General features: G+C 40.7%; 1 protein-coding gene across 1 annotated transcript in view; it reads left to right on the top strand.

Annotated features, from left to right (window-relative positions):
* Positions 1–18,539, top strand: part of tmem135 (transmembrane protein 135) — a 57,822-nt gene extending 39,283 nt beyond the window's left edge. Inside the window, exons 11-15 of the mRNA XM_034178360.1 lie at positions 1,676–1,739; positions 3,319–3,395; positions 13,371–13,469; positions 13,571–13,638; positions 17,727–18,539. Coding sequence (XP_034034251.1) covers positions 1,676–1,739; positions 3,319–3,395; positions 13,371–13,469; positions 13,571–13,638; positions 17,727–17,877 — 459 coding nt within the window. The 3' untranslated portion in view covers positions 17,878–18,539. The remainder of the gene's footprint in view (positions 1–1,675; positions 1,740–3,318; positions 3,396–13,370; positions 13,470–13,570; positions 13,639–17,726) is intronic.
* Positions 18,540–26,357: the final 7,818 nt, after the last annotated feature.

Below are 26,357 nucleotides of genomic sequence, written 5' to 3'. Positions count from 1 at the left end.
GCATGAATTAGTTTTTCAGCATCACTCTGAGACAAGACCTTTCTAATTTTAGAGATATTGCGTAAATACAAAAAAGCAGTCCTACATATTTGTTTAATATGCCCTTTGAATGACATATCCTGATCAAAAATGACTCCAAGATTTCTCACAGTATTACTAGAGGTCAGGGTAATGCCATCCAGAGTAAGGATCTGGTTAGACACCATGTTTCTAAGATTTGTGGGGCCAAGTACAATAACTTCAGTTTTATCTGAGTTTAAAAGCAGGAAATTAGAGGTCATCCATGTCTTTATGTCTGTAAGACAATCCTGCAGTTTAGCTAATTGGTGTGTGTCCTCTGGCTTCATGGATAGATAAAGCTGGGTATCATCTGCGTAACAATGAAAATTTAAGCAATGCCGTCTAATAATACTGCCTAAGGGAAGCATGTATAAAGTGAATAAAATTGGTCCTAGCACAGAACCTTGTGGAACTCCATAATTAACCTTAGTCTGTGAAGAAGATTCCCCATTTACATGAACAAATTGTAATCTATTAGATAAATATGATTCAAACCACCGCAGCGCAGTGCCTTTAATACCTATGGCAATGTCTGATTTTGTAGTTTTTTTTTTTTTTTTTTGTGTGTGTCATTTGGTCAAGGTGATCATTGAACTTGAGCTTTGCATTTTTGGGACCAAAAACAATGACTTCTGCCTTTTCTGCATTGAGCGGGAGGAAATTCTGGCTACTGATCCACTGATTGGTTTGTTGGATACACTTAGCTATTTTCTCCCCGTGTGCAGGGGTGACATCATTGCACCAAGGGTGTGCTGACAAGATCTAGTGTGTTTGGTATTTTCTGCTCTGTGAGATCAATGGAACAGTGTGTGCAGGGTTTGTGCATCCTCTGCTCTGTGCAGTCTGTGTAACTGACTTGAGGGACTGAAATCATGTGGGGACATTGTAATGTAGAGTTCGGTCTCATTATCATAGGTGTGGTAAGAGATGCTGTAATACTTCATAATCTGAGCTAGGGGGCACATGTAGCTATTGAACATAAATGGCCCAAGAATGAAGCTTTGAGGAACCCCACATGTGATCTTTGTTTGTTCAGATTTAAAATTGCCTAAGGAGACAGCGTAGTCCCGAAAATAGACATGCACTGATTAATTGATTATTATTATTAATTGCTAGCTATTTTGGTAAGCAATTAATCATTTTGAGTTTTTTTTTTTTTTTTTTTTTTTTTTTTTTTTTTGCCTGACCCAGGGTCAGGCTAAAAACTTGTCAATCACCCCTTGTACTTTTTATGTCAAATTTTTGAATGCAAGGTTGAAAGTTATTGGTAGAACTTACCATTATTACTGGTAAATCAACTAAAGGATAATTGACTAATCACAAAATAATCAGTAGACTAATTAAAAAAATCATTACATTAATAAAAAAAAAATCAATAGATTATTTGAAAATTAATCAGTAGTTGCAGCCCTTGTATGGAAACACAAAACTAGCATGTCATTTTGCACCTCTTTTGAGCGGATTCATTTTTTTCCCCCATGTACAACATTTGCTATATGATTGCGTCTATTACTCTCTTCAACCTTAATAACCTGACATACATTTGTTGCCTTCTTAGCACTGAAGGTCAGACAAGCGCATTGTGTAACTTGTTTCAAATATTTACCTTTCTCAGGGAACCAGCTGCTTCCTGCGCTGGTTACGAGACCTTGATGATGAACTCCATGCACTGATAGCTGGTAGGACAAGAATGAGTACACTGTTCATTAAAGGTCTTCTATCAAAGTATTATATTGTAGCATCATTCAAATTATTCTCATTTCACAAGTTTGTTCTTTAAAAAAAGTGACAGTTGTCGTAAGAATTAGGGCTGTGAAAACTCCACTGATCCGCAAAATTCTGCGGATTTCATCATGGGGAGGTGTTAGTGTTGAACTCTGTAATTGTGATCATCATTGAGTTTTTAAAATGTCTATCGCAAAGCGTTCTGTTTTGTACGACATCGTGCAAATTTTATAAGTCCGTGGACACTGATCTGTGTGTTACAGATACAAATTGGTTTCCTCGGATTCACGGAACTTTGTGGAGGATAGATGCCTAAAGCAGGACTGGTTAGTTGCTGCGGTGATGCTGCGGTGACGCTTAAATGTAGCATGTGTGATATCGCAAATTTTTAGAGCTCTCAAGTTTTTAAAAGAACAATTTTGCAGCATGTCTGTGTCACAGAGCACAGAGAGAAAATGGCAAGAAAGATGGTTTGAAAAAGTCTGATAAGGACAAGAATTTGTGGAATTGTCGCTGACTTTATAAACACACCTGAAAGATAAACGGGAAAAACGAGCTGTGCCCTCATTTAACACTGTAAGAATTTTTCTCTCTGGAAAATAAACATTGTGCTGTTCAAACACGATTTTAGACAAAGATTGTGACTTTTCTTTCATTAATCTAGGCTTTATTTCATTGGAAAAAAAAAAGATTGTGGCTTTGAATGGATTTACATGAATTTGCACAAGAATGTGAGTTTTTATTAATGTAGACTTTTTTCATGGGAAAAAGACACTGTGGCTTTGAGTGGATTTACAGGAATTTACGCAAGGATATGTGGCTTTTTTACAATAAGGTATGTTATTAATTTTTTACCATGATTTTCAAAATATTCTACAAGCTTTAGCTGTGCTTTTTGAAATGCTTTAACAGTCTTTTCAGTCTTCATGAATTTCATATAGTTTAATTTTTCTGAGTTAATGCATAATTTGGTTTACAATTAAAAGGAAAGTCTTTCCAGGTCCTACTTCCATGTCATATTCTGTTATTTCAACATTGTCATTGACAGTTCAAATGAAAGGTTGAATATTGGATCATTTAAATGTACACTAATTTTGAGATTTTTTTCTTCTTCCAGGAGATGCTGTATCATTAGATAAAAAATTGATTTGGTTTCAGGGGCCCCAAGGAGCCTGAGACCCCAGCTACGCCCCCCCAGACCCCCTGCAAATTTTCCTCGGATTTTACAATTTTCATTTCACAGCCCTGGTCCCTACTGATAAATCTGAAAATGATCCATATGTGTGAGAACCATGCACCTGTGTCTCTAACCACATGAGTGTATTCAAATGGTTTTTGAACAAGATCTTTGCCCATATGTAAACTCCAAAACAACAGGAAAAATGTATTACCAGCTGCCTGTGCAAAAGTCATAAATTTTATATTTTGTACCATGCCAGCATAGTTTTAAGTTCTGCTGCCATTTGAATTCTGTGCTCTCGCTGAACTGCTTTCAAATTGACTTTGTGCTCTCTTTCTGTACTTTGTTCCAAGGTTTCCTGGCTGGTATGTCAATGTTCTTCTACAAAAGCACGACTATATCCATGTATCTCTTCTCTAAGCTGGTGGAGGTAAAAGAAAATCTCTTATGTTGAAAAGTTGAATTTGTGTGTTTCATGACTAAGTGAAATCAATTTAATCTAAAAGCATATGCACCAACTTTTCTCTCACGTACTGTGCACATAAGTTTCAGGCAGGATGGCAGTGCTTCGTAGTGAACTCTTGCCTCACAAGAAGGTCCTGCGTACAAGCTTACTCATTCTCCTTGCAGTTTTGGAGTTTGATTTGGAAGGGCATGAAACGTGTCAAATGCATAATCACAATAGGGATGGGCAGCATTAACTTTTTAACTGTACCGCTACCCTTAATGGTACTGCTTCTTGGTCCGATGCTTTTAAAAGTTTGTGCGAGAGAGAGCGGGCTGGAGGGTGGGCTCTTCTGGACAGATGGAACTGTCAATTTCAATTTTTTGTTAGGGAAATCAGTACTGTTAATGTCCAAAGCAGACAGTGGGTTGTGTGTGTGTGCGTGCAAGAGAGACTGCTGCTTTGCGAGACAGAGAATTCTTCTGCACAGCTAAAATGTAACAGTTTATTTTGTAATACTAGAAGCAGTTCCGTTAACAATCTTGAGAGCTTATCAGTTATCTGGTCTTTAATAATTTAGCCCTGGGGCCTGTTTAAACTGCTGTTGCCATTGTGGGTATCATGCCAGCTTATGGTAGCTTCTTATATTGGTTTTAACAGAGTTTCTGTGGAAGCCTTGTCATCTTTAGTACTTGACTGTCTATAAAATTAAGATATTATCAGAGCTTATAGACTGCTGCTGAAGTTAAAGGGGACCTGTCAATAGCATGTGATGAATTGCACAACTAGAGCATCAATGACATCCAAGTAATGAGTCGGAGAGTAGAAATCATTGAACACATACACTGAACATTATGTTGAATCAAAATGAAACAATAGAAATTACAAAAATACTACAAACCCAACATGACACACACACATACACAGTTTAGCAAACCAATTTTAAGCAGCTTTGACATGTGACCTGCTGAATCAGGTTTGGATCTGTGGATACTTGTTGACGTGGCTGTATTGTCATTCATTTTAAATTCCAAACAAAAACTTTAAAATTACTCCTCTTTAGGCCATCGCTTACCAGCATCTTAAAAAAACATTTCTGGTGCTCACCACTAAACATAGAAAGAGGGCTTTATTAGTTCAACAAAGTTCACATTCAACAAAGCCAACAGTTTTCACAGACAGAACACTTATTATATACCAAAAGAAATCTTAGTATTTCAGGAATTGGACACGGGTAAGTGATGTGCCTTTTCTTTAAAGCATGTAGTATGGTATGAATACAAACTGATGGACCCTTTTTAGAAGAAAGTTTTAATTTTTTTTTATCGATTTTCTTTTGTTACAGTTGCAGGACCCTCCACACCATGTTAATGTACGAGGGCTGTCCATAAAGTATAGGTCCTTTTTATTTTTTTCCAAAAACTATATGGATTTCATTCATATGTTTTTATGTCAGACATGCTTGAACCCTTGTGCGCATACGTGAGTTTTTCCATGCCTGTCGGTGACGTCATTCGCCTGTGAGCACTCCTTGTGGGAGGAGTCATCCAGCCCCTCGTCGGAATTCCTTTGTCTGAGAAGTTGCTTAGAGACTGGCGCTTTGTTTGATCAAAATTTTTTTCTAAACCTGTGAGACACATCGAAGTGGACACGGTTCGAAAAATTAAGCTGGTTTTCGGTGAAAATTTTAACGGCTGATGAGAGATTTTGAGGCAGATCCCGAGCAGCCGGGAAAGCAGGCCGACTGGGTGACTGTGAGGAGGAAGCGTAGCCCTAAACAGAAGCCCCGTGTACACCGCCAACCCGTTCACATCTCTAACCGTTTTTCCCCACTTGACGACACACCTGCCGAGGATCAAACTCTGGTTATTGGCGACTCTGTTTTGAGAAATGTGAAGTTAGCGACACCAGCAACCATAGTCAATTGTCTTCCGGGGGCCAGAGCAGGCGACATTGAAGGAAATTTGAAACTGCTGGCTAAGGCTAAGCGTAAATTTGGTAAGATTGTAATTCACGTCGGCAGTAATGACACCCGGTTACGCCAATCGGAGGTCACTAAAATTAACATTAAATCGGTGTGGGCCCCTCCCCAATCAGACCGGGAGTGACATGTTTAGCCGCATGTTCTCCTTGAATTGCTGGCTGTCTGAGTGGTGTCCAAAAAATGAGGTGGGCTTCATAGATAATTGGCAAAGCTTCTGGGGAAAACCTGGTCTTGTTAGGAGAGACGGCATCCATCCCACTTTGGATGGAGCAGCTCTCATTTCTAGAAATCTGGCCAATTTTCTTAAATCCTCCAAACCGTGACTATCCAGGGTTGGGACCAGGAAGCAGAGTTGTAGTCTTACACACCTCTCTGCAGCTTCTCTCCCCCTGCCATCCCCTCATTACCCCATCCCCGTAGAGACGGTGCCTGCTCCCAGACTACCAATAACCAGCAAAAATCTATTTAAGCATAAAAATTCAAAAAGAAAAAATAATATAGCACCTTCAACTGCACCACAGACTAAAACAGTTAAATGTGGTCTATTAAACATTAGGTCTCTCTCTTCTAAGTCCCTGTTGGTAAATGATATAATAATTGATCAACATATTGATTTATTCTGCCTTACAGAAACCTGGTTACAGCAGGATGAATATGTTAGTTTAAATGAGTCAACACCCCCGAGTCACACTAACTGTCAGAATGCTCGTAGCACGGGCCGGGGCGGAGGATTAGCAGCAATCTTCCATTCCAGCTTATTAATTAATCAAAAACCCAGACAGAGCTTTAATTCATTTGAAAGCTTGACTCTTAGTCTTGTCCATCCAAATTGGAAGTCCCAAAAACCAGTTTTATTTGTTATTATCTATCGTCCACCTGGTCGTTACTGTGAGTTTCTCTGTGAATTTTCAGACCTTTTGTCTGACTTAGTGCTTAGCTCAGATAAGATAATTATAGTGGGCGATTTTAACATCCACACAGATGCTGAGAATGACAGCCTCAATACTGCATTTAATCTATTATTAGACTATTGCCTTTGCTCAAAATGTAAATGAGTCCACCCACCACTTTAATCATATCTTAGATCTTGTTCTGACTTATGGTATGGAAATAGAAGACTTAACAGTATTCCCTGAAAACTCCCTTCTGTCTGATCATTTCTTAATAACATTTACATTTACTCTGATGGACTACCCAGCAGTGGGGAATAAGTTTCATTACACTAGAAGTCTTTCAGAAAGCGCTGTAACTAGGTTTAAGGATATGATTCCTTCTTTATGTTCTCTAATGCCATATACCAACACAGTGCAGAGTAGCTATCTAAACTCTGTAAGTGAGATAGTTCATTGAAGACAACTTTGGATGCTGTAGCTCCTCTGAAAAAGAGAGCTTTAAATCAGAAGTGCCTGACTCCGTGGTATAACTCACAAACTCGTAGCTTAAAGCAGATAACCCGTAAGTTGGAGAGGAAATGGCGTCTCACTAATTTAGAAGATCTTCACTTAGCCTGGAAAAAGAGTCTGTTGCTCTATAAAAAAGCCCTCCGTAAAGCTAGGACATCTTTCTACTCATCACTAGTTGAGGAGAATAAGAACAACCCCAGGTTTCTTTTCAGCACTGTAGCCAGGCTGACAAAGAGTCAGAGCTCTATTGAGCTGAGTATTCCATTAACTTTAACTAGTAATGACTTCATGACTTTCTTTGCTAACAAAATTTTAACTATTAGAGAAAAAATTACTCATAACCATCCCAAAGACGTATCGTTATCTTTGGCTGCTTTCAGTGATGCCGGTATTTGGTTAGACTCTTTCTCTCCGATTGTTCTGTCTGAGTTATTTTCATTAGTTACTTCATCCAAACCATCAACATGTTTATTAGACCCCATTCCTACCAGGCTGCTCAAGGAAGCCCTACCATTATTTAATGCTTCGATCTTAAATATGATCAATCTATCTTTGTTAGTTGGCTATGTACCACAGGCTTTTAAGGTGGCAGTAATTAAACCATTACTTAAAAAGCCATCACTTGACCCAGCTATCTTAGCTAATTATAGGCCAATCTCCAACCTTCCTTTTCTCTCAAAAATTCTTGAAAGGGTAGTTGTAAAACAGCTAACTGATCATCTGCAGAGGAATGGTCTATTTGAAGAGTTTCAGTCAGGTTTTAGAATTCATCATAGTACAGAAACAGCATTAGTGAAGGTTACAAATGATCTTCTTATGGCCTCGGACAGTGGACTCATCTCTGTGCTTGTTCTGTTAGACCTCAGTGCTGCTTTTGATACTGTTGACCATAAAATTTTATTACAGAGATTAGAGCATGCCATAGGTATTAAAGGCACTGCGCTGCCGTGGTTTGAATCATATTTGTCTAATAGATTACAATTTGTTCATGTAAATGGGGAATCTTCTTCACAGACTAAAGTTAATTATGGAGTTCCACAAGGTTCTGTGCTAGGACCAATTTTATTCACTTTATACATGCTTCCCTTAGGCAGTATTATTAGACGGTATTGCTTAAATTTTCATTGTTACGCAGATGATACCCAGCTTTATCTATCCATGAAGCCAGAGGACACACACCAATTAGCTAAACTGCAGGATTGTCTTACAGACATAAAGACATGGATGACCTCTAATTTCCTGCTTTTAAACTCAGATAAACTGAAGTTATTGTACTTGGCCCCACAAATCTTAGAAACATGGTGTCTAACCAGATCCTTACTCTGGATGGCATTACCCTGACCTCTAGTAATGCTGTGAGAAATCTTGGAGTCATTTTTGATCAGGATATGTCATTCAAAGCGCATATTAAACAAATATGTAGGACTGCTTTTTTGCATTTACGCAGTATCTCTAAAATCAGAAAGGTCTTGTCTCAGAGTGATGCTGAAAAACTAATTCATGCATTTATTTCCTCTAGGCTGGACTATTGTAATTCATTATTATCAGGTTGTCCTAAAAGTTCCCTAAAAAGCCTTCAGTTAATTCAAAATGCTGCAGCTAGAGTACTGACGGGGACTAGAAGGAGAGAGCATATCTCACCCATATTGGCCTCTCTTCATTGGCTTCCTGTTAATTCTAGAATAGAATTTAAAATTCTTCTTCTTACTTATAAGGTTTTGAATAATCAGGTCCCATCTTATCTTAGGGACCTCGTAGTACCATATCACCCCAATAGAGCGCTTCGCTCTCAGACTGCAGGCTTACTTGTAGTTCCTAGGGTTTGTAAGAGTAGAATGGGAGGCAGAGCCTTCAGCTTTCAGGCTCCTCTCCTGTGGAACCAGCTCCCAATTCAGATCAGGGAGACAGACACCCTCTCTACTTTTAAGATTAGGCTTAAAACTTTCCTTTTTGCTAAAGCTTATAGTTAGGGCTGGATCAGGTGACCCTGAACCATCCCTTAGTTATGCTGCTATAGACGTAGACTGCTGGGGGGTTCCCATGATGCACTGTTTCTTTCTCTTTTTGCTCTGTATGCACCACTCTGCATTTAATCATTAGTGATCGATCTCTGCTCCCCTCCACAGCATGTCTTTTTCCTGGTTCTCTCCCTCAGCCCCAACCAGTCCCAGCAGAAGACTGCCCCTCCCTGAGCCTGGTTCTGCTGGAGGTTTCTTCCTGTTAAAAGGGAGTTTTTCCTTCCCACTGTAGCCAAGTGCTTGCTCACAGGGGGTCGTTTTGACCGTTGGGGTTTTACATAATTATTGTATGGCCTTGCCTTACAATATAAAGCGCCTTGGGGCAACTGTTTGTTGTGATTTGGCGCTATATAAAAAAATTGATTGATTGATTGATTTTGTTGTCTGTAATACACATTAAGTGGTGACTGTATTTTTTAAGAGATTCAGATATTTGGGGTGGAGCAGAACCTTCTTTGCAACAAATTAATCCACTAATGTTGGAAGCGTGAGCAGAGTAGAAATTTGGAGGTGTTTCATGTGTCTGTAAAGACTTTGTCAAATGAAATGTCCAATTACAGGTGTCCAGATAACCAGCTGTAGACACATCACTGTCAACTGGACCTGGATGAATGTAAAATAAAATGTAAAAATATGGCTTAGAATTTATTTTAATGAAGACTCACATGTATTCTGTCACATTAGTTCATACATTATAATTAACCAAAGTTACCCACCTGGAGATCTGCCTTGACCTGCACTGCACAAACACCCTGCTGTTTGTATTCACCTGATGCTGAAACTCAAACCCAGGCTCGGTGATGAGGGATTTAAAAGGCTTCATGTACCTGGATGTACCATCAATGCTGAAAGGTACATCCAGGTTTTGGAGCAACACATGCTGCCATCCAAACATGTTTTTCAGGGACATTCCTGCTTATTTCAGCAAGAAAATGCCAAGTCACATTTTGCACGTTTTACAACAGTGTGGCTTTGTAGTAAGAGTGAAGGTACTAGACTGGCCTGCCTGCAGTCCAGACCTGTCACCCATTGAAAATGTGTGGCGCATTATGAAGTGCAAAATACGACAATGGAGACCCTGGACTGTTGAACAACTGTCGTACATCAAGCAAGAATTGGGAAAGAATTCCACCTACAAAGCTTCAACAATTAGTGTCTTCAGTTCCCAAACACTTATTGAGTGTTATTACAAGGAAAGGTGATGTAACACAGTGGTAAACATACCACTGTCCCAGCTTTTTTGAAACATGTTGCAGGCATCCATTTCAAAATGAGCCAATATTTGCACAAAAACAATAAAGTTTATCAGTTTGAACATTAAATATCTTGTCTTTGTGGTGTATTCAACTGAATGTAGGTTGAAGAGGATTTGCAAATCGTATTCTGTTTTTATTTACATTTTACACAACGTCCCAACTTCATTGGAATTGGATTTGTATATTTGTAATGTCTCCTTTGAGCTGTGACTGCTGCTGTTTACGTTTCTAGCCTCGTAGAAAGTGGATTTATGCGAACAGTTAACATGTTAACAAATGCTGGTTCCAGTTTATACCAGAAGTCTCACCATTATTCAAGCAAGGCCTCATGGGGGCTTGGAATAAGGTGGATGCGATATCTTTCATGGGTTCCTATGGCACATAATTTTTTTTTTTTTTTTTTACAAGGATGTCAAGATATCACTGCTGGGATAGGCTCCAGTCGCAAAGGTTTTGTCAAACCTTCTTCTAAAAAGGGTGCATCAGTTAACATTCATATCATAGTACATGCTTTCAAGAAAATGCACTTCATTTACTCTTGTCTATTCCTCAAATAAATGGTAAAGTGGTAAATGGGCTGCATTTACAAGTGCTGGTCATATAATTAGAATATCATGAAAAAAGTAGATTTATTTCAGTAATTCCATTCAAAAAGTGAAACTTGTATATTCATTCATTACACACAAACTGATATATTTCAAATGTTTATTTCTTTTAATTTTAATGATTATAACTGACAGCTAAAGAAATTCCCAAATTCAGTGTCTCAGAAAATTACAATATTACTTAAAACCAATACAAAAAATGATTTCTAGAAATGATGGCCAACTGAAAAGTATGAACATGAAAAGTATGAGCATGTACAGCACTCGATACGTAGTTGGGGCTCCTTTTGCCTGAAATACTGCAGCAATGCAGCGTGGCATGGAGTCGATCAACCTGTGACACTGCTCTGGTGTTATGAGAGCCCATGTTGCTCTGATAGTGGCCTTCAGCTCTTCTGCATTGTTGGATCTGGCGTGTCGCATCTTCCTCTTAACAATACCCCATAGATAGTTTGCTAGCCAATTAAGAACAAGGATACCATGGTGCTTAAACCAGGTACTGGTGTCCCCTTTTGGTATAAAAAAATCCCCTTTTGGTACATAAGTGTCATATAGAGATTAGAGCATGCCATAGGTATTAAAGGCACTGCGCTGCGGTGGTTTGAATCATATTTGTCTAATAGATTACAATTTGTTCATGTAAATGGGTAATCTTCTTCACAGACTAAGGTTAATTATGGAGTTCCACAAGGTTCTGTGCTAGGACCAATTTTATTCACTTTATACATGCTTCCCTTAGGCAGTATTATTAGACGGTATTGCTTAAATTTTCACTGTTACGCAGATGATACCCAGCTTTATCTATCCATGAAGCCAGAGGACACACACCAATTAGCTAAACTGCAGGATTGTCTTACAGACATAAAGACATGGATGACCTCTAATTTCCTGCTTTTAAACTCAGATAAAACTGAAGTTATTGTACTTGGCCCCACAAATCTTAGAAACATGGTGTCTAACCAGATCCTTACTCTGGATGGCATTACCCTGACCTCTAGTAATACTGTGAGAAATCTTGGAGTCATTTTTGATCAGGATATGTCATTCAAAGCGCATATTAAACAAATATGTAGGACTGCTTTTTTGCATTTACGCAATATCTCTAAAATCAGAAAGGTCTTGTCTCAGAGTGATGCTGAAAAACTAATTCATGCATTTATTTCCTCTAGGCTGGACTATTGTAATTCATTATTATCAGGTTGTCCTAAAAGTTCCCTAAAAAGCCTTCAGTTAATTCAAAATGCTGCAGCTAGAGTACTGACGGGGACTAGAAGGAGAGAGCATATCTCACCCATATTGGCCTCTCTTCATTGGCTTCCTGTTAATTCTAGAATAGAATTTAAAATTCTTCTTCTTACTTATAAGGTTTTGAATAATCAGGTCCCATCTTATCTTAGGGACCTCGTAGTACCATATCACCCCAATAGAGCGCTTCGCTCTCAGACTGCAGGCTTACTTGTAGTTCCTAGGGTTTGTAAGAGTAGAATGGGAGGCAGAGCCTTCAGCTTTCAGGCTCCTCTCCTGTGGAACCAGCTCCCAATTCAGATCAGGGAGACAGACACCCTCTCTACTTTTAAGATTAGGCTTAAAACTTTCCTTTTTGCTAAAGCTTATAGTTAGGGCTGGATCAGGTGACCCTAAACCATCCCTTAGTTATGCTGCTATAGACGTAGACTGCTGGGGGGTTCCCATGATGCACTGTTTCTTTCTCCTTTTGCTCTGTATGCACCACTCTGCATTTAATCATTAGTGATCGATCTCTGCTCCCCTCCACAGCATGTCTTTTTCCTGGTTCTCTCCCTCAGCCCCAACCAGTCCCAGCAGAAGACTGCCCCTCCCTGAGCCTGGTTCTGCTGGAGGTTTCTTCCTGTTAAAAGGGAGTTTTTCCTTCCCACTGTAGCCAAGTGCTTGCTCACAGGGGGTCGTTTTGACCGTTGGGGTTTTACATAATTATTGTATGGCCTTGCCTTACAATATAAAGCGCCTTGGGGCAACTGTTTGTTGTGATTTGGCGCTATATAAAAAAATTGATTGATTGATATATGTGAAAACTGTTTGCTTTGTCAAGCGATTAATGAAGCCGTCTTTCTATGTTGGAGTCGAGCGTGAAAAATGTTTTTGTATGGTAGGTCAATAAAAATGTTGGTAAGAGATAGAGCCACACTTTATTCACTGTTACCCTTTAATTTCATATTTTAGACATCCTAAGCTTTCCAAAAATTCTCATGTTGTTGAGTGGTGGGGGGAGGTGCACCCGGGTCTGCAGCAGCCCATGGCCTACTTAGGAAACAGTTGAAGAATATACCCTTGCTTCATAGAAGATATTACCTGTATTAATTTATGTAAGCACTTTATTTCTCTGCTGGAGCACTGACCATTGAAATGTTAATTATACTGGCCAAAAATCAGGCTATAGGTAATGTCGAGCCCTGAACAATCCTTTGCTCAGTTGAGAATCAGCAGCCAGTCAAACCTGCAAATAGAGAACATGGAAATTCTACACAGCACACTAACCATTTGGGCACCACTCCTGCACACTATACGCAAATGTAATACATCAAATATGTAAAATATCGAAAAACTGCATATATTCTTTTTTTGGTGGTGGTTGTGCTTTTTCTAAAAGTTTGTCATGTGTGAAAGTAGCTTATCTGAGTGTTTCCAAAAATGACATGACACCATTTCTGTTTCCAGACCATGTACTTCAAGGGAATTGAGGCTGGTCAGTTGCCTTACTTTCCGCATGCAGATACAATTATATATGCCATCTCAACTGCTATTTGTTTCCAAGCTGTAAGTAATGCATATAAAACGCATACTTACTGACATAATTGTGCTTCACGTCTGTCTTTGCTCAGTTTGTAAATAATATATGAATCATTACTGTTTCACAGGCTGTGATGGAAGTGCATAATCTCAGGCCATCATACTGGAAGTTCTTGTTAAGATTAACTAAGGGCAGGTATGTTAATTAGTAATCCATTAATAGCTTTAGAATTACTAATGAATGTTTACATTGCAAACCTCCAATGCTAATGTAACAGATGTTTTTTTCTTAATTAATTGATTGAATGCAGTGCATCCAGAAAGTATTCACAGCACTTCAATTTTTCCACACTTTGTTACAGCCTTAATAGAGTAAATTCATTTTTTTTCCCTCAAGGTTCTACTTAGAACACCCCATAATGACAACATGAAAAAAAGTTTTTTTTTCTGTTTTAAATTTTTGAAAATTTATTAAAAATATAAAACTAAGGAATCAGATATACAACCCCTGGCAAAAATTATGGAATCACCGGCCTTGGAGGATGTTCATTCAGTTGTTTAATTTTGTAGAAAAAAGCAGATCACAGACATGACACAAAACTAAAGTCATTTCAAATGGCAACTTTCTGGATTTAAGAAACACTATAAGAAATCAGGAAAAAAAAAATTGTGGCAGTCAGTAACGGTTACTTTTTTAGACCAAGCAGAGGTTAAAAAAATATGGACTCACTCAATTCTGAGGAAAAAATTATGGAATCATGAAAAACAAAAGAACGCTCCAACATGTCAGTAGTATTTTGTTGCACCACCTCTGGCTTTTATAACAGCTTGCACTCTCTGAGGCATGGACTTAATGAGTGACAAACAGTACTCTTCATCAATCTGGCTCCAACTTTCTCTGATTGCTGTTGCCAGATCAGCTTTGCAGGTTGGAGCCTTGTCATGGACCATTTTCTTCAACTTCCACCAAAGATTTTCAATTGGATTAAGATCCGGACTATTTGCAGGTCATGACATTGACCCTTTGTGTCTTTTTGCAAGGAATGTTTTCACAGTTTTTGCTCTATGGCAAGATGCATTATCATCTTGAAAAATGATTTCATCATCCCCAAACATCCTTCAAATTGATGGGATAAGAAAAGTGTCCAAAATATCAACGTAAACTTGTGCATTTATTGATGATGTAATGACAGCCATCTCCCCAGTGCCTTTACCTGACATGCAGCCCCATATCATCAGTGACTGTGGAAATTTACATGTTCTCTTCAGGCAGTCATCTTTATAAATCTCATTGGAACGGCACCAAACAAAAGTTCCAGCATCATCACCTTGCCCAATGCAGATTCGAGATTCATCACTGAATATGACTTTCATCCAGTCATCCACAGTCCACGATTGCTTTTCCTTAGCCCATTGTAACCTTGTTTTTTTCTGTTTAGGTGTTAATGATGGCTTTCGTTTAGCTTTTCTGTATGTAAATCCCATTTCCCTTCGGCGGTTTCTTACAGTTCGGTCACAGACGTTGACTCCAGTTTCTTCCCATTCGTTCCTCTGTTTTGTTGTGCATTTTCGATTTTTGAGACATATTGCTTTAAGTTTTCTGTCTTGACGCTTTGATGTCTTCCTTGGTCTACCAGTATGTTTGCCTTTAACAACGTTCCCATGTTGTTTGTATTTGGTCCAGAGTTTAGACACAGCTGACTATGAACAACCAACATCTTTTGCAACATTGCGTGATGATTTACCCTCTTTTAAGAGTTTGATAATCCTCCCCTTTGTTTCAATTGACATCTCTCGTGTTGGAGCCATGATTCATGTCAGTCCACTTGGTGCAACAGCTCTCCAAGGTGTGATCACTCCTTTTTAGATGCAGACTAACGAGCAGATCTGATTTGATGCAGGTGTTATTTTTTTGGATGAAAATTTACAGGGTGATTCCATAATTTATTCCTCAGAATTGAGTGAGTCCATATTTTTTTCCCTCTGCTTGGTATAAAAAAAAAACCATTACTGACTGCCACAATTATTTTTCCTGATTTCTTATAGTGTTTCTTAAAGCCAGGAAGTTGCCATTTGAAATGACTTTAGTTTTGTGTCATGTCTGTGATCTGCTTTTTTTCTACAAAATTAAACAACTGAAGGAACATCCTTCGAGGCCGGTGATTCCATAATTATTGCCAGGGGTTGTACATTAATATTCACACCTTTTGCTCAATACTGTTTTGAAGCATCTTTGGTAGTAATTACAGCACTAGTCTTCTAGAATATGATGTCACAAGCTTGTCATGCCTATCTTTGGGGAGTTTTGTCCATTCCTCTTTGCAGCACCACAGAAGCTCCATCAGGTTGGATGGGCAGCGTCGGTGCACAGCCATTTTTAGATCTCTCAAGAGATGTTCAATCACATTCAGGTCTGGGCTCTGGCTGGGCCACTCAAGGACATTCACAGAGTTGTCCTGAAGCCACACATTTGATGTGTGCTTGGGGTCATTGTTCTGCTGAAAGGTGAACAGTTGCCCCAATCTGAGGTCAACAACACTGTGGAGCAGGTTTTCATCCAGGATGTCTCTGTACATTGCTGCATTCATCTTTCCCTTAATCTTGACTAGTCTCCCAGTTCCTGCTGCTGAAAAACATTTCTACAGCATGATGCTGCCACCATGCTTCACTGTAGGGATGGTGCCTGGCATTTTCTAAACATGATGCCTGGCATTCACACCAAAGAGTTCAATCTTTGTCTCATCAGACCAGAGAATTTTCTTTCTCATGGTCTGAGAGTCCTTCGGGTGCCTTTTGGCAAACTCCAGGCGGGCTGCCATGTGCATTTTACAAAGGAGTGGCTTCCCTCTGGCCATTCTAACATGCAGGCCTGATTGTTGAATTGCTGCAGAGATGGCTGTACTTCTGGAAGGTTCTCCTCTCTCCACAGAGGAATGTTGGAGTTCTGACAGAGTGACCTTAGTCAAAGAGGTCCTTGGTGACCTCTCTGACTAAGGCCCTTCTCTGCTGATTGCTCAGTTTAGACGGGCAGCCAGCTCTAGGTAGAGTCCTGGTAGGTCTGAACCTCTTAAATTTCCAGATGATGGAGGCCACTGTGTTCATTGGGACCTTCAAAGCAGCAGAAATGTTTTGTATCCTTCCCCAGATTTGTGCCTTGAGACTGTCCTGTCTTGGACGTCTACAGACAATTCCTTTGTTCATGCTTGGTTTGTGCTCTGCCATGTACTGTCATCTGTGGGACCTTATATGTAGACAGGTGTGTGCCTTTCCAAATCATGTCCAATTAACTGACTTTACCCCAGGTGGACTCCAATTAAGCTGTAGAAATATCTCAAGGATGATCAGTGGAAACAGGATGCACCTGAGCTCAATTTTGAGCTTCATGACAAAGGCTGTGAATACTTATGTACTTGTGATTTCCTTTTTTTTTTGTCATATTGTCATTATGGGGTATTGTATGTAGAATTTTGAGGAATAAAATAAATTTCATCCATTTTGGAATGAAGCTGTAATATCAAAAATGTGAAGCACTGTGAATACCTTCTGGATACACTGCAGATTCAAAGTAAGCATAAGTTTCATAGTTAACAAGTTACATCGATAGTGTTCTTTTTTGGAATTTAATCATGTAAACCATAGCTGAAAATTGACATTTATAACACTAAGTTGAAGTTTTGCACATTGTTGAGATCTGTCATGCATACTGTAGCTGATGAGAGGTCAAAATACTATTGCATGCACACAACATACAGTTACCAGTTTGTGTAATGGGTGTATATGAGATAAATAATGATTTTTGGCAGTGCCTATGGACATGGCATTCATCCCTACAGAGAGAGGACATCTCTGAGCAAGAAAAAAAATCCATTTTGTGCTCAATTAATTTATTTCTGTGTTTGTTGTTATCCACGAGAACACAGTAATGTAACTTACTGTGTATTATTTGGTCTGTCAACAGCTATGTATACTCAAGTTGGAACAGCACCAAGAGCAGAGAAACACTTATGTGTGCCCAAACTAATCAAAGTGTGAGAACAAAATAGAATCAAATTGTCAAAAGACAAGTTGTATCTTGTGCGCATGCAGTAGCATCATCCATGGTCAGTGCAGTAAATCACAGCCTCTATATATCTCTGGTAACATTGAGCTGTTCTGATTGAACTGTTATTCCCGCCTTCTGTTAACAGGAAAAGTCTGACATCATGGCATACTGTCAATTAGCATCATCAGTTAATAATTGTGTAGCTTTATGTGAACAAACAAATGATTTTCTCTCTCTTATAGGTTTGCTCTGATGAATCGACAATTGCTAGATGTGTTTGGAACAGAGGCCTCCAGGGACTTTAAAGTCTTTGTGCCCAAACTGGACCCTTGTTGCACCATGCTTGACGGTAACATAGTGCTTCGACCAGAAACTGATATTCAGCTCAGTTGAATTGGGTCAGGTCTGTTGGAGGGACTTAACCATGACCTCAGTGGGACATGGACAGGTTGGCTGCTCTTCTGGAGTGACTTAAGGTTTTTTTTTAAATATGATAACGCGGAGGTGTTGATGTGGTTTAATGAAATAAGATGTCCGCAGGTAGTAACAGACAAGATCTGTCCAAAACAAAGCTGCCTTGAATGTAAAATATGTGGAGATCATTGTGCACACATATTGGTATTGTATTGATACAGGTCATGGCAAGACAACTGAAATATCTATTGTGGCAAAACTAAGATTGTCTGAAGGTGAGTTACAACTTTAAACTTAAACTATTGTGTTGATAATAATAAAGCCATTTGATTGTGGCTTTAACAAAGTGTACAAGAAACCCGTCACAGTAGTCATGGGATCATTTCATTTAAATCACAATAAACAGGTGTTTCTTCCAGTTTTAGACAAGAACACATTCCAGTTGTAATTCTGGCAACGTTATCAGATTTTGCACAGTGTAGATTGTGGACACAATTTGAGTACAGTGGATAATGATTAACACTTTCAGAATTGCTCAGGGATGGTTGTTGGCCCAATCTGAACTACTGTGTTCAGTTCCTGTTGACACTCTTCCCAAAGAAAACCGCTCTCATCTGGTTATGTCCTAAAACAGCAAACTAAATTTCATCTACATTCTTGTAGTATTTCAATGGCTTTGTTGTCAATACTAAATGGAAATTACCTGTGTAATGAGATTTCTTCAAATTAAAGTTTTTTTGTTTTTGTTTTTCCTTTTTTAAACAGGTGAATAGAGCCTTTGATTTGTGCAGCAATTTTATGTTCAGCTACAGCATATTTGTTTAATTTTTTAAAGTCTCCACTAAATTTAAGCAGAAAACACTTTAAGTACCTTCGTATCGTGGCAATCCCTTGGTGATGAGAAAGATAGTCTATTGATTGATTTGTGGATGAAATGGTGGATGTAGAGATGACTGAACAGGTCCAGTCTTGATGTACACTGTTTCTGACGAGCAATGCACGTGGTTGCTGTGGGAAGTTTCTATTGGTTAGGATCTTGTTCTCTCTCCTTCCTCTTTTTTTTCTGTGTTTGTATTTTTTCGAAGCTTTCCACACCTGTGTGAATCATTGCTCGCCAGCTGGCTGGGTTCCTTGCTTGTTCTTCCCAGGACTTCCAGTCAGGAGGTCCTTATAGTGTTTCTTCTGCTCTCCTCTGGACTGTTTTCCTTCACTCAGCTGGGAGCAGAAGATCTGCTTGGGAAGTCATCTCTCATCCATCTTAACAACATGACCCACCCACCGAAACGGGTTGTTTATGACACTCTCTGTGCTCTGGAGCTTGTCTACAGCCAGAATGCTGATGTTTGTGCTGATGTTTGTACGGTAGTCTTCCCACCAAATGTGGGGAATACTCCTCAGGCAGTGTTGGTGGAATTGCTCGAGGGTCTTCAAGTGGGGGTGGTACAAGGTCCACGTCTCAGATCCGTACAGCAGGGTTGGCATGACAACAGCTTTGCATATGAGGATTTTTGTCTTGTGTCGAAGGTCTCTACTATTGAAAACACAGGTGCAGTTCCTGCACACTTGAGTCGGTATTGGATCATGTCATCAATGTCTGTTTGATGACATATGGCTGCCCAGGTATGGAAAGTGGATCATGTTATTCAGGAAGTGTCTGTGCAATTTCACAGCAGGAAGATTTGGATTAACCACGTTGGGTGGATGGTGATACAGGATCTGTGTCTTCTTGAGGTTGATGTGAAGACCACACTTAGTGCAGGCTTTGTCAGTGGTTTCAAGGATTTTCTGAAGACACTCTTCTGTAAAGGACAACATGCTGCTGTCATTGGCATACTGGAAGTGCAGGAGCAAAGTTGTGGTGATTTTCTTTTTGGCTCTGTTGGCTCAGGTTGAAGAGCTTTCCAGCCGTTCAATTAATGGTGGTACCTTGTCCTTGAACAGGGGGAAGATTGTTGCCATGAAGATGAAGAGTGTAGTTAGCCCTGCTTTACTCCTGATTGAACATTGAAGGCTTCAGTTTTTTGTGCTTTTGACCAAACCTGTGGCAGACATGTCATTTTGTGGAGAGACCAAGTCCTCACCTTATTTCACACCAACAGGCAATCCCCTATTTGATCTGTTACTCAGGTGCCATGTCATGGACATGGGGTTGGACTTTGACACCCAAGTTCCTTCCGCAGCCATTCAGTATAGTGAGCTCAAAACGTATTGCAATGGCATTTTTTATTTATTTGTTTTTTTATTTTGCAACTTGGAATATCTTGGAAAAAGTTCAGTATTTTTGCCAGGTATTTCAGAGAGTGAAAATTTTACATATTCTAGTTTCAATACAGGGCAGCACGGTGGTTTAGTGCAGTGATGGCCAAAGACATTCCAGAAAGGACCAAGAGGGGTGTAGCTTTTCTTTGCAGTGACTGCCTCCAGCAGTTGTTTTCACTGATTAACATCACTTTGAGCTGATGGGATCAGGTAGTCAGTGAAATCACTTGGTGGACTCGGTGGTTGCAAAGAAAACCTGCACCCTCTTGGCCAGGGGTGGGCAATCATGTGACATGAAGGGCCAAGACACTGCAGGTTTCTCTTTCTACCAGTCACCTCAGCAGGTGATTTCATTGATGGTCAGGTGTTTATGTTCAGGGGAGAAGCTCATCACCAAACCCTCCTGCTGAGGTGATTGGTTGCAAGGAGAACCTGCACTGTCTCGGCCCTTGTTGCCCACCCCTGCTCTTGGCCCTTTATGGAATGTCTTTGGACGCCACTGGTCCATGGGATCATGGTCCTGGGATCTATCCTAACCTGTGGCCTTTCTGTGTGGAGTTTGCATATTTCCCGTGTTTGCGTGGGTTCCTGACTGGTGCTCTGGCTTCCTCCCATATTCATAAACATGCAGGTTAGGTGAATGGAAACTTTAAATTGTCCGTAGGTGTGCGTGCAGGTGTCAATGTGATTGTGTATACAGTGGCTTGCAAAAGTATTTAGCCCCTTGGTATTTCACGCATTTTAATTTGTTTATGGCATTTCAAATACAAAAAGTAAATCAGGCTTCTCAATATAAAAAAAAATTCTAAAATTATCTTTCTTAGACACAAACTGAAAGTAAATCTCTACAACATGAAATAAATTAATTACAAATATAAGAGCCAAGATGATGGGCTGCATAAGTAATGGGCCCCTTTGGTATAATACCTTTAAATAATCAGTATAATTGCCAGTTTTCTTCAGACAAGTCAGGGGATGGATACATGAACATTTCCAAGTCACTGAATATGTCTTGAACTATATTTACATCAGTTATGAAGAAATACAAACAGTATGGCACTCTATGGTAAATCTGCATGGAGTAGACATTTCTCAAAAACTGAGTGACTGTGTAAGAAGGAGAACAGTGAGGAAAGCCAACAAGACACCCAGACAACCCAGAATCAGAATCAGAAGAAGTTTATTGCCATTGCCAGTGAACAGGATTCACAGACTAGGAATTTGCTTCGGTACAATGGTGCAACATTAAGAAGAGATAAAATGCTAGGATAAAATATAACATATGTGTCAAAATAAGATAAAATATAAGATAAAAAAAAAAGAAATATGAAAGGCTGTGTGCAACAGAAAAACAGAGAAACAGAAAAAACAGTGCAGTGGGAGGAGTGCAATTAAAAACCAAAGTACATTGTCTAAAGTGACCCGTGATAAAATGATAAAGTGACAGAGTTAAGCTTAAGGTGACTGAGTTATGAGGTGTTCATGAGTCTAACGGCAGAGGGGAAGAAACTGTTCTTATGGCGGGAGGTTCTACTCCGGATGGACCGTAGCCTCCTGCCCGAGGGGAGTGGTTTGAACAGACTGTGTGCAGGGTGAGAAGGGTCAGCTGTGATCCGACCTGCTCGGCCCAGAGTCCTGGAGATGTGCAGGTCGTGGAGAGATGGAAGGCTACAGCCGATCACCTTCTCAGCAGAGGCCACAATGCGCTGCAGTCTGTGTCTGTCCCTGGCTGTGGCCCTGGCGTACCACACCGTGATGGAGGAGCAGAGGATGGACTCGATGATGGCCGTGTAGAACTGCACCATCAGCTGGACAGGCAGCTTGGCCTTCTTCAGCTGCCGCAGGAAGTACATCCTCTGCTGGGCCTTCTTGATGAGGGAGCTGATGGTTGACTCCCACTTGAGGTCCTGGGTGATGGTGGTGCCGAGGAAGCAGTGACAGACCACAGTGGTGATGGGGCTGTTGGTGAGTGCGAGGGAGGGCGGGGGGGCTGTGGCTTTCCTGAAGTCCACGATCATCTCCACGGCGTTGAGCTCCAAGTTGTTGCTGCTGCACCAGGTCACCAGCCGGTTCACCTCCGTCCTGTAGGCAGACTCATCCCCATCCGAAATGTGTCTGATGAGGGTGGTGTCATCCACAAACTTGATGAGCTTTACAGAGTCGTGGCTGGAGGTGCAGCAGTTAGTGTACAGGGAGAAGAGCAGAGGGGAAAGGACACAGCCCTGTGGAGATCCTGTGCTGAGAGCCTGAGTGTTCGAGACATTCTTTCTCAGCCTCACGCTGACTCCGGTCCGTCAGGAAGTCTGTGATCCACCTGCAGGTGGAGTTGGGCACGTGGAGCAGAGAAAGCTTGTCCTGGAGCAAAGCTTGAAGGATGTTGTTGAATGCAGAGCTGAAGTCCACAAACAGGATCCTAGCGTAGGTTCCTGGGGAGTCCAGGTGCTGCAGGATGGAGTGCAGGGCCAGGTTTATGGCGTCATCTACAGACCTGTTGGCTCTGTAGGCAAACTGCAGGGGGTCCAGGAGGGGGTCGGTGATGGACTTCAGGTGGGATAAAACCAGGCGTTCGAAGGTCTTCATGACTACAGACGTGAGAGCCACAGGACGGTAGTCATTAAGTCCAGTGACGCGTGGTTTCTTGGGGACTGGAACTATGATTGAGGACTTGAAACAGACTGGAACATGGCGTGACTCCAGGGAGGTGTTGAAGATCCCTGTGAAGACTGGGGCCAGCTCATCAGCGCAGTGTCTCAGGGTGGCAGGAGAGACACAGTCTGGGCCCGGGGCCTTACGTGGATTCAGCCTTTTGAAATGTCTCCTCACGTCCTCCTCTTGGACCGAGAGGGCAACAGGGGGAGTGGGGAGGGCAGCAGTGAGAGGGGGGAGGTCCAGAGTGTTTGAATATCCAGTTGTGTGGGGGGTGGGGAGGTGTGAGTCCTTGTCTTCAAAGCGTGAATAGAAGATGTCCAGGTCATTGGCCAGCTTCAGGTCGTCAATAGAACGAGGTGCTTTGGGCTTGTAGTTGGTGATCTCTTTCAGCCCCCTCCACACAGAGGCTGAGTCGTTGGCAGAGAACCTTTGCTGCAGACGTGAACTGTACATGGATTTAGCCTTTGCCACCTCCTTGCTAAATCTGTACTTTGCACCTCTATAGCTGTCTCTGTCTCCTTCTCTGAAAGCCACCTCTTTCTGCTGACGGAGCTGCTGGAGTTTAGGTGTGAACCAGGGCTTGTCATTGTTATATCTCACCCTGGTACGCTGTGGAATGATGCTGTCTTCACAGAAATGAATATATGACGTCACAGTGTCCGTGTAGTCATCTAGACTGTCTGTTGAAGCCTCAAACATATCCCAATCCGTGGTGGCCAAGCACGCGCGTAGCTCCTCTACAGCTTCATTGCTTCACACTTTAGATGTCCTCACAACAGGTTTAGCGAGTTTAAGTCTCTGTCTGTACGTGGGGATCAAGTGGACCATCACGTGATCTGAGAGTCCCAAATCTGCACGGGCCACCGCGTGGTAGGCGCCGCTCACTGTCGTGTAACAATGATCTAACGTGCTCCCTTCTCTGGTCGGGCATTTAACAAACTGTTTGTATTTTGGTAATTCCTGACTGAGATTCCCTTTGTTAAAATCACCGAGAATTATAACAAGAGAGTCCGGAAAGTCTCTCTCCACGCTCATAATCTGATCCGCGAGCGCGCGCTCGGCCTCGTGCATGTCCGCGCTCGGTGGAATATACACAGAGCAAAGTATGAAGGAATTAAACTCACGTGGAGAGTAGAACGGTCTGCAGTTTATGAGGAGATATTCCAGAGAGGGACAGCAGTGTTGGGAGATCACAGTCACATCGGAGCACCAGGCGTTGTTGATATAGAAGCAGAGTCCTCCACCTCTTGTTTTTCCACCAGAGAGTGCTCGGTCTCTGTCTGCGCGGAGGAGTTGGAATCCCTCTAGTTGGAGCGCGCAGTCCGCTCCTTAGAGGTTATAGGCTTCTGTGGCTGTGATTGGAGAAATTGTGCATAGTGCATGTTTTGCATTTTGTATCCCGAGTTATACAGCTTCATGATGAAGTGGTACAGAGGAGGGATTTCTTTCACCAAAGCATTAAATCTAGACTTGCATCTCAGATGTGCCTTCTGGCAAATTGTAGCTGAACTTTCAGGTCTTCTTTTTAATAAAACCATCCTCTGTACCACTTCATCATGACGCTGTATAATTGAATACTTTTGCAAGCCACTGTATGTGGCCCTGCGACAGACTGGTGTGCTGTCCAGGGTGTACCCTGCCTCATGCTCTATGATCGTTGGGATAGGCTTGGTTTGCCACACCCAGGGATATGTGTGAAAACTTTTGAATTACAGTGCAGGCAGCAAGCAGCATTTTGTTCATACTCGCCAACCTTGAATCGCCTGCCTCGTTTTGGCGCCGAGTCTGCACACGATTTGAAAAATAAATGCCTGGGCTATTAATCAAGGAAATACGGTACTAGTAGTTTTTGCATGTGCCAAATCCTGCTGGAAACAAAGTCAGCATCTCCATAAGGCTTGTCAACAGATGGAGGCATGAAGTGCTCTAAAACCTCCTGGTAGATGGCTAGATAGATGTTGGATGTGGACATGATAAAACAGTGAACCAACACCAGCAGATGACGTGCCAAATCATCACCGACTGTCGAAACTTCACGCAGTCTGTGCCTCTCCACTCCTTCTCCAGACTCTGGGACCTTGATTTCCAAATGAAATGTTAAATTTATCTTCATCTGAAAAGAGGACTCTGGACTACTGAGCAATGATAGTTTTTTTTCATCCTTAGCTCAAGTAAGACATTTCTGACAGTCTCTGGTTCAGGAGTGGCTTGGCATCATGAATACAACACGTGTAGCCATTTTCCTGGATGCACCTGTGCATGTTAGCTCTTAATGCACTGACTCCAGCTTAAAGCCCCTTTCACACCGGGCCAACGTAGCAGTTGCGTAATGCGGCATACTGACTGTGCTGAGCTTATGCAGCCGTACATGGCAATATGTGGAGGGATGCAAAAATTAAACGTAAACTTACACAGCCATTCCGACGTACTAGATATGTAGCACAGTTAAACTCTATGCAGGTCCGGTGTGAAAGGGGCTTAAATCCACTCCTTCTAAAGTTCCCCCAAAGTTCTGGAATTGGGTTTGCTTGACAATCTTCGGTCATCCCTGTTGCTTGCACATCTTTTCTGACCACAGTTTTCCCATCCAGTTAATTTTCCATGAGTATGCTTTGATGTAGATCTCTGTGATCAGCCAGAGCTTTCATTAATGACCTTCTGTGGTTCTGGACAACTGTCAAGTCAGCAGTCTTCCCCATAATTGTGGTTGTGTGTACTGAAACAAATTTGAGAGATTCATGGTATTCATACTGCATAAATAGTGACTTGAAATAAAATATTCTAATATTTTGAGTTATGCATTTTCTATTTTTTTTTAGCAAGAGGCTGTAATTAACAAAATTTAAAAAAAAAAATACTGAAACAGTTTAGTTTCTATGTAGTGAAACTAGAATCTGTAATTTTTTGCTCTCTGAAATACCTGACAAAAATATTGAACTTTTTCCAAGACATTCTAATTTTTTAGATTTACCTGTACATTGATATGAAAAGAACTGACAGTTTAATGTAGTTATTTCTTTCAGTGGAACTTAGATTTCATGTGTAATCCTAATTTTTTTTTTTTTTAACAACAGAAACAACTGCTGTGTTTACATGGACAGTGATGTTCTGATATTAGATTAAGACAATACTCTGATAAAGATTATGCCAGGAAAACAGGCATTTTCTAATTACCTTAAACTGAATAAGGTCAATCAGAGTAAGAAATAATGTAAGACATGGAGTATTCTGGTTTTAGCCAGGTTATTGAAGTGCATTTTAGACATGTACACCTTACACCTCAGACTAGAACATCCAGTTGGAGTTTTCACAGCATTTTGCACCACATAAGGCATTAGTGGTTCTAGCGTGGCTGTGAGTCCTTAATTAGAATATGCTCTGTATCATAAAGGGGAATGTGAATGGAATATTCTGTTGATGCTATACTTGAAATGTTCTTTCTTTTTATTTCAAAATATTGTCATGTTTAGATTGTCAATCATATTGCTGTCCATGTAAATATAGTCATTGTTGAAAAATACAGTAACTGATTTTTCTTTTACTCATATGTA

Source organism: Thalassophryne amazonica, chromosome 9 (assembly GCF_902500255.1).
Source record: "Thalassophryne amazonica chromosome 9, fThaAma1.1, whole genome shotgun sequence".
Lineage (NCBI taxonomy): Eukaryota > Metazoa > Chordata > Actinopteri > Batrachoidiformes > Batrachoididae > Thalassophryne > Thalassophryne amazonica.
This window is presented reverse-complemented; position numbering and strand designations above follow the sequence as displayed.